The sequence below is a fragment of the Vigna unguiculata genome, chromosome 10 (genome assembly GCF_004118075.2).
Source record: "Vigna unguiculata cultivar IT97K-499-35 chromosome 10, ASM411807v1, whole genome shotgun sequence".
Taxonomy (NCBI): Eukaryota; Viridiplantae; Streptophyta; class Magnoliopsida; order Fabales; family Fabaceae; genus Vigna; species Vigna unguiculata.
Genome location: NC_040288.1, coordinates 3154631 through 3175819, shown reverse-complemented (window position 1 = coordinate 3175819; position 21189 = coordinate 3154631). Strand labels below are relative to the sequence as shown.

The window sequence follows — 21189 nt, the reverse complement described above, 5'->3', positions numbered from 1 at the left end:
ATTGTATAGGGTGTCCATGTATGTCCCACTAATTAGTATAGTAGGGAAGCGTGTGAGAGATGTACCCGAACACGTGCACAACGGGAGACAGTGGCGGATCTTGACTAAGATTTATGGGGGAGCCAAAATAATATACTTAAAATTTATATATTTAAAATTTTTGTTACTCATTCACTTAAAATTAATACATAATTTAATATAGTTATAATTATAACAGAAAATACACATATCTAAATGATTGTCATTCATTTTTTCATGTTTTTTAACTTACCAAATAATTGAATAATAACTAAATTTTTCAGCTATTTTTTTGTTCAATGTAAATAATCATATTATATGTAAAATATTCATTTTCCATTTTACTAATGTGCACATATCAATTCAAAATATCAATTCAAAAGTCATCACAGACTTTCATTTCATCATTGTTATGCTTATGCGATGAGCAACCTTATTGTCTTGTTCTCATCTTCGCTTCCTTTTTATCAATTTTAAAAAATGAATTTATTCTTTTATTTTTTATCAATATACCTATCTATAAAACAAGTTTAAGACCAATTTTTTTTAGTATAATATAATAAAAAATTGAGAGACATAATTACTAAAAAAGAGTATGATGATCGAGTTACAATTAAAAATCCTCTATAAAAAATCACATAATACATTACTTGCTCTTCTATATTCATAAAAAAATGGATATACAAAAGGGTAATGAGATAAAAAAAACAGGGCTAAATATTAAATAATTATTGCACTATCTAAGTGAGACAAGATATTTTTTTTTCCTTTAAGAATGAGAAAAGATATGAAAAAAATGAGGACATAAATAATAAGTTTCTGTTTAAGTTTTTTTTTTATTCAATAACAGAAGAAATCAGGTAAAGATGAGAGATGAGTACAATACATAAAAAAACTCAACAAACAATGTGAAAAGAAAATACAAATTATCTTAACAATTTTATTTTATTATATTCAAATTTATATTGTACTATTTATTAACATTAAATGTTGTACTTTATAAAAGAAATAAAAAAATACCTAATTTAATTTTCATTAATTTTTGGTATACTATTATCTAATTTAAAGTGATAACTATAATTTAAATTTTTTTTAAATATATATAATTTAAAAATTCTAAATATATATAATTTTAAAAAATTAAAAAAATTGGAGGGGGGCCGAGGCACCTGCCTGCCCCATCGTGGCTCCGCCACTAACGGGAGATGATGTTGTTCAAATTAAGGCACATTTATCAAAGGATAATAGGGAGAAAAGAGGATAAACCCAGCTTGGTGTGGATGGACGCGTACATCCCAGCCCAGTGTCCAGGTACATCTCAGCCACTGTGGATAATGTGCGTTCCATGGCCCAACAAGGCAGTAGGCACATCTTGGCCTAAATGGCCGAGTACATCTAGGCCTAATGGGCCGGGTACATCCTGGATTGGTGGTGTAGAGGGGAATATTTTTCCAGTGATGGAAGAGATAACATACATGCCTAAGAACTTAAAGGCTCAACAACAATTGGAATTTGGAAATGTTACCGTTGTATTAAGGTCAGAGTCAGTTAGATTCCTTAGTGCTTAATGAAAGAAGAAAACCACCCTGTAGGTAATAAAGTGGGGAGTGATGCCAGGTAATATAAGAGACGATTCAATGACTAACATGGGGTATCTAATCTTGAACTCATATAGTGCATAGAGAATATCGAATTATTTTTGACTTAAGCATCAAAGTGCTTGCAGGTACTCCACTCCCGACGGTGGATCAGAATCAGTGATGAGGGGAGGAGGGAAGGAGAAAGAAGGCTAAAGGCTCTTGAGATCGCTTAGTTCCAACAACATAAGAACACTTCCTTTTAATATTGAACATTTGATAATATTATGTTTTCTCTATTGTTATTTTTTATTATTTTATAAAAAATAATTAATTGATATTAAAACAATAAGGAAGCATGTACGTGTGTGTGTGTGTATATATATATATATATATATATATATATATATATATATATATATATATAATTGTAATTAAACTTATTTACTAATTTGGTCTCAAATTGAAGAGGACAAGATTTGACCGTTTTAAAGGATAAGTGTACTAAATTGAACTAAAAATTTAAATAGAGGACTAAATTAAAAATAACTACTACCACAACCACGTGTCACGACTGTAAACTGTCATGTGGCACAACAGTAACTTGACACGTGACAGTTTATATATTTTTAGAACAAAAATTAAAAATTTTAAAAAATAATAAAAAAATTAAAAAAATTAAAAAATTAAAAATTCACGACTTGACACGTATCTTATACTGATAGAGTGTTAACTCCAAATTAACAGAAATGACCAAATTGAACCTTTTTAAGTAATTGAAGGACTAAATTGAACCAATAAATAATAAGGGTACCTAATTGAACTAAACCAAAAAATTAGGGAAGTAAATCAGAAATTATACCTAAAAAAATATAAGGACTACTTAACTATTTAAGTCCGTAGGAGTAACCTAATTATTAAGTTTTAACTTCATTACAAAGGATTGTAAGAATTAACATATCTGATTTGTAAGAATATTAATATATATGAGTAGCTTCTATAACATCCCGCCCAAATATTACGAATTTTAAATAATAAAATAAAATTTTAATAGTAATACTTCATTTATTATAACTCATTTTCCCAAAACCGCGGGAATTTAAAACTTTATTACACCGATAAAACCAACTTAAATCTAATTTTTATAAACATAATACATTATCAAAATCAGTCTCATTATAAAGCCAAATTCTATAATTCTAATGATTACAAGAAATCCTTAAAACTCATAAAAATGATGAAACGCTGCCACAAAGTTTCCCAACTAGCCCACACTTTAGATCTATGCTCCACCAGAACCACCTGCAACGTCATCTGCTCCCGTGGACCGCGTACACGATCATCGCCAAACACACACAGATAGGGTGAGCTAAAAAAATATAAACATATGCAACAATTTATATAACAAAACACACACATTAAAGGAACTCCATCCTTTGGTCTCATCACACATGGCCACCACCATGTAATCCATGTTCTACATCTTTGGTTGATAATCTCAAGCTATCGTTGCAGTCCAACCTACAAGCCACCACTTGTAGAACACATGCGAGAACACTCGCTATTCTGAGCCACAACTCAAAGAATGCTCGTGTTACCCTCCATCTTGAGCCACAACTTTAGGAATACTCCAATATCTGACTCTTGAGATATCGCCCAAAGCCTCGTAGGTCACGCACATCCAAAGCAAGCAAAACACAATGTTTGCTTCATCAAAAATCGCCTGGCGCTCCACACGAGTCGCCAGGCACAAAAGGTTTCCAGACCGCCTGGCGGGGGACACATGCCGCCAAGCACCAAGCGCCTTTGATGCTACTGTTTCTACAAGTATCGCATGGTGGGAGAACCCTTATCGCGAAGTACTACACGCTTCAATTCTCTACTGGTTTTGTAGCTATCACCTAGCGGTCAAACACCACCGCTAGGCGCTACACTAGTACTTACGCAATACTGGTTTTTTAAGCACCCAGAACAAAGTAAAATCAATCCATTCACATTTCATATAAATCAAGCACCCAGGCGCTATTCCCCCTTTAAATCCATGCTAGCATTCAATTTTAACTTGTGAATAGCGCATGCTCAAACAAATATAAGCAGCAACACTCTAACAATTTAAGCACATGATCCTATGCACCAATGCAAATTAATATTGACACACATGCATTCACCAATAACCAATTCTCCACATGTGACTAACCCAAAGGAACATTCAAATTGATAGAGACTTACCACATAACCCAATCATGCTTCATTAGAAGTTACTTGAAATTATCAAGAGCTTATTCATGTATTTTAAAGACTACTAAATCAACAATATTGTGTAACGTATATATCTAGCTACTGACCTCCAAATCAAATCTACACCGTGCAAAGTGAAGAACTACATGTTATGGACCACCTGTCAAAATTTCACCTAAATCGGACGGTTAACGAACCGGGAAATGCAGTTTTACGAAAACTGCACAAACCAGAAAAACGATGGCGCCTAGCGCCCAAAAATCAGGAACCTGGCACCTGGCGGTACAAAACCAGCGCTGGGCGGTTCCTCTTCTGCAAAAATACAAAAAACAAAATTTTTTGTGAATTAGAACACCACGCATCTCTGGTATGGCGCCTGGTGGCAACCAAGGTGCCGTCAGGCGGTTCTTGCTGTTCCAAGAACCCCAACATTCTTTCTACACTTGCGAACCTTAGCCCATTCACCACAACTGTGGTTTCCATCAATTTATGACTCAATAGGCCATACTTTCGTATTTAGATTCATGGTTCATGCCTAAACTTCCAATCTAAGATACTTCATTAATAATTTCCCATTTAATTTCGTGTAACTTTGAGAATCACCTATCATCAACCCTAAAATTCACATTCATACAATTTTCCCCAATTATTATCCAATTACTGCAGAATTATAATGATTCTTAATACTCCACAATCCATACATATACGCATTCCTTTTCTTCTTGTTTAACTTCGTTCTAGAATCCCAAAAACATTGAAATTGAGCCAAACAGGCTCGCGTCGCCTGGCGGTTATTCATCACCGCCAGGCAGTTCATCAAGAAAACCCAAAAGTAGGTGACAGGCTTATGTCGCCTGGCGTATGGGGCTTCACAGCCAGGCGATTCCTCGCGGGAACTCGGAAAACCACAGAATCAACATGCATCGCTTGGCGGCTATGAATACCTGCCAGGCGGTTTCTGGAATTTTTCTAGAAAACCCAGAAATTTAAACGTGGCAGAGGGGAATCATGCATCATCAAGTTATATATGTTATACAGTCAATCAAAACATAAAATGAATTATTATAAAAAATTAAAAAATTAAATATCTTATATAAATTAATATCAACATTATTATACATTAAAATTATTGTTAACAAAAAAATGAATTTTTTAGATATATGTGATGAAAACAATATTTTATATAAATTAATATCAACATTATTTATTTACTTATGTTTCTTAATGTTCATTTTTGGGTGATTTGCACCTCACTCTACACAAGTCTTTTTATTGTTTTCGGACACAAATTGGTACTTGCTTCACAACATCTTTTAAATTATAAGCTCAATTAGTAGACTACATTTTCTTGGTGTATTTTTAGCATAACCATAGTTATATATACAAAAAAAAAAATGCATCAACCATACCCTATAGCACAAATAAAACAATCATAAACTAAGCGGTGGGTTAAAAGTAAACCAACAATTATTATACTCATAATAATAATTTGGAAACGATACTTATGTATTATAACAATTTTGGAATTAAATATGCAAAAACATAAATTTAGAAATGATACATTAAGATAGTTAATTTCTTAAAGGGATATGAAATTTATTAAAAAAATTATTACTAATTAATATAAGGAGTGTAGAAGATTTAACGTAAGTTTATCCACAGGATTAATCATCGTAGATATTTTGAACTCCCTTTTACAATGGTGAAGTGTAGGGATTTCTACATGGATGTAAAAATAAATTAGGTTGCATAATAGGAGAGAAAATTTATTCATTTCCAACTTTTGTGTTTGTTCCTTTCACTTCATCTGCACTTTGGTGTGTTTTGCAATTAACTCTACGCATTTTTTTTATTAATGGATTCAAATTTAGACTAGGTTCACTAAAATCTTTATTTTTAATCTATAAGCTCAATTAGCATAAAAATGATAGTATACCATATAACCCACAAAGAGAACACGATCATAAACTAAGTAATGGATTAAAAGTAAGACAACATTAATACACATAGTGATGATCTAGAAATTGTATTGATGTATTACAATATACTATAAATTATATAAGTCATTACAAAAAGGTAAAATAACTACTTTCACATCATATTTCCTTCGAATACTTGTTTGGCATTTGTTCTGCCAAGTAAATGTAGAAATGCCCCATAGCTCCGGTACGAAACTTGTTTTCATATACTGATTCTAGCGTTAGAATTTCACCATCTTCGATCTTTATAGAACCGAGTTTAGGATAACAAACTGACATTCCAACTAGGTAACCCTTTTCATTTCCCGCTTCTTTTCCAGTTCCGTATTTTGGACTTGAAGTGCATAAAACCCTTCCATCCTAAGTTAAGCATAATCATAAATATAGAGATGATTCAATAAACTTGTTAATTTCTTATAAAGATATAGAAGTATCAACAAAATTTATTCCTAAAAATGAATATATGAATCACACAAAATTTAACGTGAGTTTATCTACATGATACAACTTACATGGGAACAACAAATATCAAATATTACCTGTCCATATAGAGTAACATTGACAACACCAGTGTGCATATGAGCAGTGCCATATATAAGATAACCACCTTTTGTCATTGGGATGTTTGCTTTCTTAACATGAGGGATGTCATTGTCATGATTTCTCGGGATCGTATACTCTGCCTATAACAAATTGAGAAATTTATTTTACTCACACACCGATGAAAAAAGTAATTAATAGCCTAATACCTTTGTTTGGAAAATAAATGAGTTTCAAAAGTTTGCTTATGATTTGTAAAGTATTGTATGTATTGAGTAAATCGTCTACCTGACAATCATGAATTGGTGTAGAACCATTTGATCTTACACGATCAGTTGAATCAAGTATATAGAACTTAAGAGGCACTTGGTGTTCATCCCAATCAACCCACTTTATTTTGTATCTCAGGGAAAGCTTTCTTGTTGGGCCACGAAAACCATTTCTTAATTTGCATTGTACGTTATCTTGACAACAAAAGAGTCCTCCTTTATAATTTCTAGGCAACAATTGACCGTTAATGCCCGTTGTGACATTGTAAAAGTCCTTTGGGAGATTCATAAGCTTACACCTACACTCTGTACAACCTTTTCTATCTTGTGTTCCACGTGTATCAATAACCATGATGCTAAACAACCATTTTTCTTTAAATCCATGCTTTATTTTTGTAGGATTACCTAATTCAACTGCAAAAGGATCTGGAAGATTTGAAGATGTTCCTCGTGATTCTGCTCCCAAGCCCCAATAATGTGGAAGCAAAAAACCTTGGCATGCACCATCATTTCTTTCGAATTCGATACCATTGCGAAGGTCGTGAGATTGTTTAATGTACTCTGACATGGTAATGTTTTCAATATATTTTACAGCAAACCAATGATGAAGGTAAGTTTCATACAAAGGTACTGAATTACCATCTTCATCAACTACTTCAACATCAAAACTCTTGACCCCAATGTGTCCCCTTGGAAAGTCAATATCTAATAGTGTTTTCACCACAATTTTTCCTGGTTCCACTTCAAAATTTTCAGACAAGAAAGTAACTGACTTTATATGATTTTCATCAGACTCTAAAACAACTGAGTAAGTTGTGTCAAAGAGCAACATCATTATTGAAAATAAAATTATTGCTCCTTTAGAGATAGTCCTCATATGAACCTACAACAAAATCGTTTCCATTAGCCATGAAAATATGTGTGTAGGATCATTCGTATGATAATCTTGTAGATGATTTAAAATGTAGTTAAAACGCGTGAATTGGACAAGATTGAAAAGAAAAGGCAAAGTAATAGAACATTCACGATAAAAAGTTCATACCGTATAAGAAAAAGATAATGTGTTGATCATGGTGATGATTTGTTCTTAGATGAAGATGTATGATCGTTAATTTTAAAGCAGATAAATTTATACGTATATGAAATTAATTGCTAGTTTTATATATGGCGGATCACTAAATGATGATATATTTGGCATAACTAATTTTTAAATTTATGTTGGTTGTCTCTTTTTAGTTGGTTGTATAAGATGTTTGGTGATGTATTTAAACCCAAATTAACATGTATTTACATAGTTTTACAGATCTAAAAAACTATTTGGAAACTTTGTAACTAATTGTAGATGTAAAAACAACTTGATAAATGGTTTTTTTGGGCAAACTTGACATGGTTTAACTTTTGTAGTTCTTTTTTCCCTAAATAGCAACATTCTAATATTATATGACATATGACAATTGGTTTTCGGTTAAATTATGCTTAAAAGATGAAAATAAAAAATATCAATCACATAACTTTAACAAAAGGAAGTTTATTCAAATAAAGAGTTAAGAAAGAGAAAAAATAATAATTTTAATAACACTAATTAATGACACTTAAGACATAACATATATAAAAATGCAATTGTAGATAGTGATAATTATAATATACAGGGTTGACTGAGTATGCATGATATTTCTTTTATCAATATTCATAGTATTTTAGTAAGACATAAAATGATATTTCTATATGATTTAAATATATTCTAAATACCTCTAAATTTATATAAGTTTATTATATTTTAAGATTGTACTTTAAAAGTTGATTGTTGAATTGTTGTGGCCTTGAATGTTAAACTAATAGAAAGAAAATTGTTATGGCGCAGCAATTACAAACAACTGAACTTAGCTATTTTAATCACAATAAAAAAGTAATTCAATACAACAGGAATTAAAGGTTGTGTATTTTTTTATGTGCAAGTGCTACGATTGTGATATCATTTTTATCAAATGCTGAAAAATTAACTTCTAAATAATTCAATGAAAGAAATAATATAAGGCATTTATCATCTTAAAAACACATGCTTGTTTCTCAACGTAATGCGACTCAAGAAAAATGGACAGCATATACATAAACTAAAACCAAAAACTGTGAATGTATGTCAACCAATTTATTTCAATAGTTTTATTTCCAAATAAAGATAAACATGCATAAAAAAATCATTGGCATCTACTTATTAAGAAAAAAAGGTTTATTCAAAGAGAAATTGCCATCTTCATTAAAGAGAGTCCATGAAGTTTTGTAAATCAATCATATAAAAACTACATTGGCTATAAAATAATGTCACTCCTTTTCTGGTCTAAAAGCTTATGAAAAAAGGAAAAAAGAAACACGATTCTTTATTCCTTGAATTTGTACCAATTAAATGGTTTTTACTTTTGTTTCGAGTATAGGGTCAAACGTCCACTCCAAACAATTTCTTGGTATGTTGACTTCAGTGTTATCCTCTTCGTGCTAGGGTAATCTGTTTGCCAATCGATCAGGAGGTACATGTTAAAGGTGCTCCAATGCTAAAGTCATCCTAGGTTCGATCGGTTTAAACAATTAATGCTATAATAAAAGTAATAAAAGTGTAATGAATGTTCGAACAACCATACATTTGACCTGTATTTATAGTCATCTCCACGAGCTTTTTGATTAGGGGCAACCAAATTGCGGCCTAATTCACTTTAAGCCTTCCTATTGACATGTTTATGGTAATTAGATGTTTAGCTTATTTTAATAATGACCGGTTGGGTTTTTCCACATCCGAGCGGTCGGTTACACTTCATTCCACATGGTTTGCACCGTTTGTACATACATTACAACTTTATTCATCTATTAAGATGCTTCCAGGTATTTACAAGAGAGAGAAATTTCTATTCTTAACTTTATTTTATCCTTAATCCTATGATCAAGTGGCTACTCAATTTAACACATATCTTGAAACATCTTCAAGTGGCATGGCCTCCGCCATTGAATCATAATTTCTTCATCTTTATATTATCTTTTGTCTCTTTCAATTTTTGAATTGAATTGTTATTTCCTTTTCAAATTTCTCATATTTTTGCATGCTTCTAAGAATTTCTATCTTATATTTTCTTTATATCATTGTGCTCTTATTTTTGCATTCTTAATCTTATTCCAATCTCATATGCAAACTTTCACACTTACTCCTATTAATTAAATCTATGTTTAAGTGGTGAGTATCTTTAAGATTCATGTCGTTTATTTTATTACACTTTTAAAATTATAAGAAAATTCAAGTTTCAATGCTAAATCAAGCTCAAATATATTTAGACACTGATCAAGAAAATTGCGCCTAAAAAACACCGCCAACCCAAACCTTAGTCTACAATAACACAAAATCATTTTATCAAACACCTATGAAATCCACCCATCGTATCACAACTAACACAAAAAGATTGCTTGAAAATACTAAGTATTCTTCCATCTCATACAAAACAAGGATGATTTACTTGAAACTTGAACCAAGAATAGAGGAAAAAGTGTACCTTGCGTCAGGAAATTATTGTCTAACACAAAAGAACACAACATAAAGAATATGCAAGGATACTTTTGTAATTAAAATCACATGTTTTTTATGTGGGATGACCTAAGGTTCATTAAAAGTTTTATATTATACGTCGTGTGACATCATTGTCTGTCACAAATTTTAAGATTTATGTCGGACATCTAAGGTAAATTTTTGTTTATATTTTTGCACGAAACCCCTTTCTTCCTCTCTTCTCCCCCACGTTTCCGACATTTTGGCTATCTTCCTTGGTTGTGGCTCCGACAACTGTGTTCCTAGGTACATTGGTGATCTAAAGTGTATTTTTCTTTCGTCTCAGGTGAGTGATTGTTTATGTTCGATTTGGTCGTAGGTTAAAATTTTACATCGAGGTTAATGATCAAAACCTCCATTTATTGTTTTACATTTATGTTGTGGTTGTTTTTGGGATCTCATTCATGATAATTTATAAATATCTTTATTGAATTGTTGTTGCTTTTATCACGTGTTATCTAGATGTTCACTTTTGATATTGTAAATATCAAAATTAATTGTCAAAATTAACTTAAATAGATAGATGTAATGAGATTTTTAAAATTGGATTCAAAGTATTGGGATAGATAGTAAAAATTATAAGGACTACTTAACTATTTAAGTCCCTAGGAGTAACCTAATTATTAAGTGTTAACTTCATTTACAAAGGATTGTGATAATTAACGTATCCTATTTGTAAGAATATTAATATGTATGAGTAGCTTCAATACATAAGATAAATAATAGAAGGTCTTGCAACATTACAATTTTTTTGTAAAAAAATAAATAATTCAATATCTTATAGAAATCAATATCAACATTATTATACATTAAAATTATTGTTAACAAAAAAAATGAATTTTTTAGATATATGTGATGAAAACAATATTTAACTTTTATGATATAGAGGATGATTGATTCATTTTAAAATTTTTATTTACTTATGCTTCTTAATGTTCATTTTTGGGTGATTTGCACCTCACTCTACACAAGTCTTTTATTGTTTTCGGACACAAATTGGTACTTGCTTCACAACATCTTTTAAATTATAAGCTCAATTAGTAGACTACATTTTCTTGGTGTATTTTTAGCATAACCATAGTTATATATACAAAAAAAAATGCATCAACCATACCCTATAGCACAAATAAAACAATCATAAACTAAGCGGTGGATTAAAAGTAAACCAACAATTATTATACTCATAATAATAATTTGGAAATGATACTTATGTATTATAACAATTTTGGAATTAAATATGCAAAAACATAAATTTAGAAATGATGCATTAAGATAGTTAATTTCTTAAAGGGATATGAAATTTATTAAAAAAATTATTACTAATTAATATAAGGAGTGTAGAAGATTTAACGTAAGTTTATCCACAGGATTAATCATCGTAGATATTTTGAACTCCCTTTTACAATGGTGAAGTGTAGGGATTTCTACATGGATGTAAAAATAAATTAGATTGCATAATAGGAGAGAAAATTTATTCATTTCCAACTTTTGTGTTTGTTCCTTTCACTTCATCTGCACTTTGGTGTGTTTTGCAATTAACTCTACGCATTTTTTTTATTAATGGATTCAAATTTAGACTAGGTTCACTAAAATCTTTATTTTTAATCTATAAGCTCAATTAGCATAAAAATGATAGTATACCATATAACCCACAAAGAGAACACGATCATAAACTAAGTAATGGATTAAAAGTAAGACAACATTAATACACATAGTGATGATCTAGAAATTGTATTGATGTATTACAATATACTATAAATTATATAAGTCATTACAGAAAGGTAAAATAACTACTTTCACATCATATTTCCTTCGAATACTTGTTTGGCATTTGTTCTGCCAAGTAAATGTAGAAATGCCCCATAGCTCCGGTACGAAACTTGTTTTCATATACTGATTCTAGCGTTAGAATTTCACCATCTTCGATCTTTATAGAACCGAGTTTAGGATAACAAACTGACATTCCAACTAGGTAACCCTTTTCATTTCCCGCTTCTTTTCCAGTTCCGTATTTTGGACTTGAAGTGCATAAAACCCTTCCATCCTAAGTTAAGCATAATCATAAATATAGAGATGATTCAATAAACTTGTTAATTTCTTATAAAGATATAGAAGTATCAACAAAATTTATTCCTAAAAATGAATATATGAATCACACAAAATTTAACGTGAGTTTATCTACATGATACAACTTACATGGGAACAACAAATATCAAATATTACCTGTCCATATAGAGTAACATTGACAACACCAGTGTGCATATGAGCAGTGCCATATATAAGATAACCACCTTTTGTCATTGGGATGTTTGCTTTCTTAACATGAGGGATGTCATTGTCATGATTTCTCGGGATCGTATACTCTGCCTATAACAAATTGAGAAATTTATTTTACTCACACACCGATGAAAAAAGTAATTAATAGCCTAATACCTTTGTTTGGAAAATAAATGAGTTTCAAAAGTTTGCTTATGATTTGTAAAGTATTGTATGTATTGAGTAAATCGTCTACCTGACAATCATGAATTGGTGTAGAACCATTTGATCTTACACGATCAGTTGAATCAAGTATATAGAACTTAAGAGGCACTTGGTGTTCATCCCAATCAACCCACTTTATTTTGTATCTCAGGGAAAGCTTTCTTGTTGGGCCACGAAAACCATTTCTTAATTTGCATTGTACGTTATCTTGACAACAAAAGAGTCCTCCTTTATAATTTCTAGGCAACAATTGACCGTTAATGCCCGTTGTGACATTGTAAAAGTCCTTTGGGAGATTCATAAGCTTACACCTACACTCTGTACAACCTTTTCTATCTTGTGTTCCACGTGTATCAATAACCATGATGCTAAACAACCATTTTTCTTTAAATCCATGCTTTATTTTTGTAGGATTACCTAATTCAACTGTAAAAGGATCTGGAAGATTTGAAGATATTCCTCGTGATTCTGCTCCCAAGCCCCAATAATGTGGAAGCAAAAAACCTTGGCATGCACCATCATTTCTTTCGAATTCGATACCATTGCGAAGGTCGTGAGATTGTTTAATGTACTCTGACATGGTAATGTTTTCAATATATTTTACAGCAAACCAATGATGAAGGTAAGTTTCATACAAAGGTACTGAATTACCATCTTCATCAACTACTTCAACATCAAAACTCTTGACCCCAATGTGTCCCCTTGGAAAGTCAATATCTAATAGTGTTTTCACCACAATTTTTCCTGGTCCCACTTCAAAATTTTCAGACAAGAAAGTAACTGACTTTATATGATTTTCATCAGACTCTAAAACAACTGAGTAAGTTGTGTCAAAGAGCAACATCATTATTGAAAATAAAATTATTGCTCCTTTAGAGATAGTCCTCATATGAACCTACAACAAAATCGTTTCCATTAGCCATGAAAATATGTGTGTAGGATCATTCGTATGATAATCTTGTAGATGATTTAAAATGTAGTTAAAACGCGTGAATTGGACAAGATTGAAAAGAAAAGGCAAAGTAATAGAACATTCACGATAAAAAGTTCATACCGTATAAGAAAAAGATAATGTGTTGATCATGGTGATGATTTGTTCTTAGATGAAGATGTATGATCGTTAATTTTAAAGCAGATAAATTTATACGTATATGAAATTAATTGCTAGTTTTATATATGGCGGATCACTAAATGATGATATATTTGGCATAACTAATTTTTAAATTTATGTTGGTTGTCTCTTTTTAGTTGGTTGTATAAGATGTTTGGTGATGTATTTAAACCCAAATTAACATGTATTTACATAGTTTTACAGATCTAAAAAACTATTTGGAAACTTTGTAACTAATTGTAGATGTAAAAACAACTTGATAAATGGTTTTTTTGGGCAAACTTGACATGGTTTAACTTTTGTAGTTCTTTTTTCCCTAAATAGCAACATTCTAATATTATATGACATATGACAATTGGTTTTCGGTTAAATTATGCTTAAAAGATGAAAATAAAAAATATCAATCACATAACTTTAACAAAAGGAAGTTTATTCAAATAAAGAGTTAAGAAAGAGAAAAAATAATAATTTTAATAACACTAATTAATGACACTTAAGACATAACATATATAAAAATGCAATTGTAGATAGTGATAATTATAATATACAGGGTTGACTGAGTATGCATGATATTTCTTTTATCAATATTCATAGTATTTTAGTAAGACATAAAATGATATTTCTATATGATTTAAATATATTCTAAATACCTCTAAATTTATATAAGTTTATTATATTTTAAGATTGTACTTTAAAAGTTGATTGTTGAATTGTTGTGGCCTTGAATGTTAAACTAATAGAAAGAAAAATTGTTATGGCGCAGCAATTACAAACAACTGAACTTAGCTATTTTAATCACAATAAAAAAGTAATTCAATACAACAGGAATTAAAGGTTGTGTATTTTTTTATGTGCAAGTGCTACGATTGTGATATCATTTTTATCAAATGCTGAAAAATTAACTTCTAAATAATTCAATGAAAGAAATAATATAAGGCATTTATCATCTTAAAAACACATGCTTGTTTCTCAACGTAATGCGACTCAAGAAAAATGGACAGCATATACATAAACTAAAACCAAAAACTGTGAATGTATGTCAACCAATTTATTTCAATAGTTTTATTTCCAAATAAAGATAAACATGCATAAAAAAATCATTGGCATCTACTTATTAAGAAAAAAAGGTTTATTCAAAGAGAAATTGCCATCTTCATTAAAGAGAGTCCATGAAGTTTTGTAAATCAATCATATAAAAACTACATTGGCTATAAAATAATGTCACTCCTTTTCTGGTCTAAAAGCTTATGAAAAAAGGAAAAAAGAAACACGATTCTTTATTCCTTGAATTTGTACCAATTAAATGGTTTTTACTTTTGTTTCGAGTATAGGGTCAAACGTCCACTCCAAACAATTTCTTGGTATGTTGACTTCAGTGTTATCCTCTTCGTGCTAGGGTAATCTGTTTGCCAATCGATCAGGAGGTACATGTTAAAGGTGCTCCAATGCTAAAGTCATCCTAGGTTCGATCGGTTTAAACAATTAATGCTATAATAAAAGTAATAAAAGTGTAATGAATGTTCGAACAACCATACATTTGACCTGTATTTATAGTCATCTCCACGAGCTTTTTGATTAGGGGCAACCAAATTGCGGCCTAATTCACTTTAAGCCTTCCTATTGACATGTTTATGGTAATTAGATGTTTAGCTTATTTTAATAATGACCGGTTGGGTTTTTCCACATCCGAGCGGTCGGTTACACTTCATTCCACATGGTTTGCACCGTTTGTACATACATTACAACTTTATTCATCTATTAAGATGCTTCCAGGTATTTACAAGAGAGAGAAATTTCTATTCTTAACTTTATTTTATCCTTAATCCTATGATCAAGTGGCTACTCAATTTAACACATATCTTGAAACATCTTCAAGTGGCATGGCCTCCGCCATTGAATCATAATTTCTTCATCTTTATATTATCTTTTGTCTCTTTCAATTTTTGAATTGAATTGTTATTTCCTTTTCAAATTTCTCATATTTTTGCATGCTTCTAAGAATTTCTATCTTATATTTTCTTTATATCATTGTGCTCTTATTTTTGCATTCTTAATCTTATTCCAATCTCATATGCAAACTTTCACACTTACTCCTATTAATTAAATCTATGTTTAAGTGGTGAGTATCTTTAAGATTCATGTCGTTTATTTTATTACACTTTTAAAATTATAAGAAAATTCAAGTTTCAATGCTAAATCAAGCTCAAATATATTTAGACACTGATCAAGAAAATTGCGCCTAAAAAACACCGCCAACCCAAACCTTAGTCTACAATAACACAAAATCATTTTATCAAACACCTATGAAATCCACCCATCGTATCACAACTAACACAAAAAGATTGCTTGAAAATACTAAGTATTCTTCCATCTCATACAAAACAAGGATGATTTACTTGAAACTTGAACCAAGAATAGAGGAAAAAGTGTACCTTGCGTCAGGAAATTATTGTCTAACACAAAAGAACACAACATAAAGAATATGCAAGGATACTTTTGTAATTAAAATCACATGTTTTTTATGTGGGATGACCTAAGGTTCATTAAAAGTTTTATATTATACGTCGTGTGACATCATTGTCTGTCACAAATTTTAAGATTTATGTCGGACATCTAAGGTAAATTTTTGTTTATATTTTTGCACGAAACCCCTTTCTTCCTCTCTTCTCCCCCACGTTTCCGACATTTTGGCTATCTTCCTTGGTTGTGGCTCCGACAACTGTGTTCCTAGGTACATTGGTGATCTAAAGTGTATTTTTCTTTCGTCTCAGGTGAGTGATTGTTTATGTTCGATTTGGTCGTAGGTTAAAATTTTACATCGAGGTTAATGATCAAAACCTCCATTTATTGTTTTACATTTATGTTGTGGTTGTTTTTGGGATCTCATTCATGATAATTTATAAATATCTTTATTGAATTGTTGTTGCTTTTATCACGTGTTATCTAGATGTTCACTTTTGATATTGTAAATATCAAAATTAATTGTCAAAATTAACTTAAATAGATAGATGTAATGAGATTTTTAAAATTGGATTCAAAGTATTGGGATAGATAGTAAAAATTATAAGGACTACTTAACTATTTAAGTCCCTAGGAGTAACCTAATTATTAAGTGTTAACTTCATTTACAAAGGATTGTGATAATTAACGTATCCTATTTGTAAGAATATTAATATGTATGAGTAGCTTCAATACATAAGATAAATAATAGAAGGTCTTGCAACATTACAATTTTTTGTAAAAAAATAAATAATTCAATATCTTATAGAAATCAATATCAACATTATTATACATTAAAATTATTGTTAACAAAAAAAATGAATTTTTTAGATATATGTGATGAAAACAATATTTAACTTTTATGATATAGAGGATGATTGATTCATTTTAAAATTTTTATTTACTTATGCTTCTTAATGTTCATTTTTGGGTGATTTGCACCTCACTCTACACAAGTCTTTTTATTGTTTTCGGACACAAATTGGTACTTGCTTCACAACATCTTTTAAATTATAAGCTCAATTAGTAGACTACATTTTCTTGGTGTATTTTTAGCATAACCATAGTTATATATACAAAAAAAAATGCATCAACCATACCCTATAGCACAAATAAAACAATCATAAACTAAGCGGTGGATTAAAAGTAAACCAACAATTATTATACTCATAATAATAATTTGGAAATGATACTTATGTATTATAACAATTTTGGAATTAAATATGCAAAAACATAAATTTAGAAATGATGCATTAAGATAGTTAATTTCTTAAAGGGATATGAAATTTATTAAAAAAATATTACTAATTAATATAAGGAGTGTAGAAGATTTAACGTAAGTTTATCCACAGGATTAATCATCGTAGATATTTTGAACTCCCTTTTACAATGGTGAAGTGTAGGGATTTCTACATGGATGTAAAAATAAATTAGATTGCATAATAGGAGAGAAAATTTATTCATTTCCAACTTTTGTGTTTGTTCCTTTCACTTCATCTGCACTTTGGTGTGTTTTGCAATTAACTCTACGCATTTTTTTTATTAATGGATTCAAATTTAGACTAGGTTCACTAAAATCTTTATTTTTAATCTATAAGCTCAATTAGCATAAAAATGATAGTATACCATATAACCCACAAAGAGAACACGATCATAAACTAAGTAATGGATTAAAAGTAAGACAACATTAATACACATAGTGATGATCTAGAAATTGTATTGATGTATTACAATATACTATAAATTATATAAGTCATTACAGAAAGGTAAAATAACTACTTTCACATCATATTTCCTTCGAATACTTGTTTGGCATTTGTTCTGCCAAGTAAATGTAGAAATGCCCCATAGCTCCGGTACGAAACTTGTTTTCATATACTGATTCTAGCGTTAGAATTTCACCATCTTCGATCTTTATAGAACCGAGTTTAGGATAACAAACTGACATTCCAACTAGGTAACCCTTTTCATTTCCCGCTTCTTTTCCAGTTCCGTATTTTGGACTTGAAGTGCATAAAACCCTTCCATCCTAAGTTAAGCATAATCATAAATATAGAGATGATTCAATAAACTTGTTAATTTCTTATAAAGATATAGAAGTATCAACAAAATTTATTCCTAAAAATGAATATATGAATCACACAAAATTTAACGTGAGTTTATCTACATGATACAACTTACATGGGAACAACAAATATCAAATATTACCTGTCCATATAGAGTAACATTGACAACACCAGTGTGCATATGAGCAGTGCCATATATAAGATAACCACCTTTTGTCATTGGGATGTTTGCTTTCTTAACATGAGGGATGTCATTGTCATGATTTCTCGGGATCGTATACTCTGCCTATAACAAATTGAGAAATTTATTTTACTCACACACCGATGAAAAAAGTAATTAATAGCCTAATACCTTTGTTTGGAAAATAAATGAGTTTCAAAAGTTTGCTTATGATTTGTAAAGTATTGTATGTATTGAGTAAATCGTCTACCTGACAATCATGAATTGGTGTAGAACCATTTGATCTTACACGATCAGTTGAATCAAGTATATAGAACTTAAGAGGCACTTGGTGTTCATCCCAATCAACCCACTTTATTTTGTATCTCAGGGAAAGCTTTCTTGTTGGGCCACGAAAACCATTTCTTAATTTGCATTGTACGTTATCTTGACAACAAAAGAGTCCTCCTTTATAATTTCTAGGCAACAATTGACCGTTAATGCCCGTTGTGACATTGTAAAAGTCCTTTGGGAGATTCATAAGCTTACACCTACACTCTGTACAACCTTTTCTATCTTGTGTTCCACGTGTATCAATAACCATGATGCTAAACAACCATTTTTCTTTAAATCCATGCTTTATTTTTGTAGGATTACCTAATTCAACTGCAAAAGGATCTGGAAGATTTGAAGATGTTCCTCGTGATTCTGCTCCCAAGCCCCAATAATGTGGAAGCAAAAAACCTTGGCATGCACCATCATTTCTTTCGAATTCGATACCATTGCGAAGGTCGTGAGATTGTTTAATGTACTCTGACATGGTAATGTTTTCAATATATTTTACAGCAAACCAATGATGAAGGTAAGTTTCATACAAAGGTACTGAATTACCATCTTCATCAACTACTTCAACATCAAAACTCTTGACCCCAATGTGTCCCCTTGGAAAGTCAATATCTAATAGTGTTTTCACCACAATTTTTCCTGGTCCCACTTCAAAATTTTCAGACAAGAAAGTAGCTGACTTTATATGATTTTCATCAGACTCTAAAACAACTGAGTAAGTTGTGTCAAAGAGCAACATCATTATTGAAAATAAAATTATTGCTCCTTTAGAGATAGTCCTCATATGAACCTACAACAAAATCGTTTCCATTAGCCATGAAAATATGTGTGTAGGATCATTCGTATGATAATCTTGTAGATGATTTAAAATGTAGTTAAAACGCGTGAATTGGACAAGATTGAAAAGAAAAGGCAAAGTAATAGAACATTCACGATAAAAAGTTCATACCGTATAAGAAAAGGATAATGTGTTAATCATGGTGATGATTTGTTCTTAGATGAAGATGTATGATCGTTAATTTTAAAGCAGATAAATTTATACGTATATGAAATTAATTGCTAGTTTTATATATGGCGGATCACTAAATGATGATATATTTGGCATAACTAATTTTTAAATTGATGTTGGTTGTCTTTTTTAGTTGGTTGTATAAGATGTTTGGTGATGTATTTAAACCCAAATTAACATGTAGTTACATAGTTTTACAGATCTAAAAAACTATTTGGAAACTTTGTAACTAATTGTAAATGTAAAAACAACTTGATAAATGATTTTTTTGGGCAAGCTTGACATGGTTTCACTTTTGTAGTTCTTTTTTTCCTAAATAGCAACATTCTAATATTATATGACATATGACAGTAGGTTTTCGATTAAATTATGCTTAAAAGATGAAAATAAAAATATCAATCACATAACTTTAACAAAAGGAAGTTTATTCAAATAAAGAGTTAAGAAAGAGAAAAAATAATAATTTTAATAACACTAATTAATTTTTAATGTGCAAATGCTACAATTTTGATATCATTTGTATCAAATGCTGAAAAATTAACTTCTAAATAATTCAATGAAAGAAATATTATAAGCTATTTGTTATCTTAAAAACACATTTGCATGTTAGTACAAGTGACCTTTGTGTATGGATTTGATGAAGCTAGGGCATGAGATCATGTGTGATGTATGTTGTCTTGATGAAAAAATGAAGTGATTTGTTGATGATCAAGCTTGAGGTCTGTTGAATCTAGAATTGACATGAAGATCACAAAGCTTGAAGATTGGACTCAATTTGTAGATTGTATGATATAGTGCATATGCCTTTTTTCTTCATGTCAATTCCAACTTCAAGAGATCTGGAGTTTGATCATTAATGAATCACTTTAAATCTTCATCAAGACTTCATCAATCACACATGATCTCATGTACTAGCTTCATCAAATCCATACATCAATGTCACTTGTGCTAATAATCTCCCCCTGATTTGATGAAGCCAACATTCCTCTATGACAATATTCTTCAAATTGAATTGATGAAGGAATATCCATTTGCAAAAACCTAAAATAGCTTTTGCACACAAAAATATACACTACAACCAAAAGCATTCAAGCAATCCATATATTCACATGTCCCCCTATCACTATTGTGGTTTTATTTCAAATTTCTAATCCAGTTTTCATTATTACTTTCCAATCATTCAGTTCTAGGTTTGATATCATTTTAATCAATTCATGATTTAGCTTACTTTTCCTCCCCTTTGGATTCATCAAATTAAGTTAATTAATTGGGAATTTGGGAATATTAAAATTTTCATTCATGATATCACCAGAA

At 30.5% G+C, this 21189-nt stretch overlaps 3 protein-coding genes across 3 annotated transcripts; all 3 read right to left on the bottom strand.

The window, feature by feature from the left end:
- Positions 1-5927: 5927 nt before the first annotated feature.
- Positions 5928-7729, bottom strand: LOC114165086. Its single transcript, XM_028049738.1, has 4 exons — positions 7664-7729; positions 6641-7504; positions 6352-6495; positions 5928-6172 (listed from the first exon to the last, which is right to left on the bottom strand). Exons 1-4 carry the CDS (start codon positions 7691-7693, stop codon positions 5930-5932), a joined length of 1281 nt encoding a protein of 426 aa, XP_027905539.1. The 5' UTR covers positions 7694-7729; the 3' UTR covers positions 5928-5929.
- A 4255-nt stretch (positions 7730-11984) lies between these two features.
- LOC114165105 lies at positions 11985-13805 on the bottom strand. Its single transcript, XM_028049761.1, has 4 exons — positions 13740-13805; positions 12717-13580; positions 12428-12571; positions 11985-12248 (listed from the first exon to the last, which is right to left on the bottom strand). Exons 1-4 carry the CDS (start codon positions 13767-13769, stop codon positions 12006-12008), a joined length of 1281 nt encoding a protein of 426 aa, XP_027905562.1. The 5' UTR covers positions 13770-13805; the 3' UTR covers positions 11985-12005.
- Positions 13806-18060: 4255 nt separating this feature from the next.
- LOC114165096 lies at positions 18061-19650 on the bottom strand. The gene is made up of 3 exons (XM_028049752.1): positions 18793-19650; positions 18504-18647; positions 18061-18324 (listed from the first exon to the last, which is right to left on the bottom strand). The coding sequence occupies exons 1-3, from the start codon at positions 19648-19650 to the stop codon at positions 18082-18084; spliced, it is 1245 nt and encodes a 414-aa protein (XP_027905553.1). The 3' UTR covers positions 18061-18081.
- Between the last annotated feature and the right edge of the window lie 1539 nt (positions 19651-21189).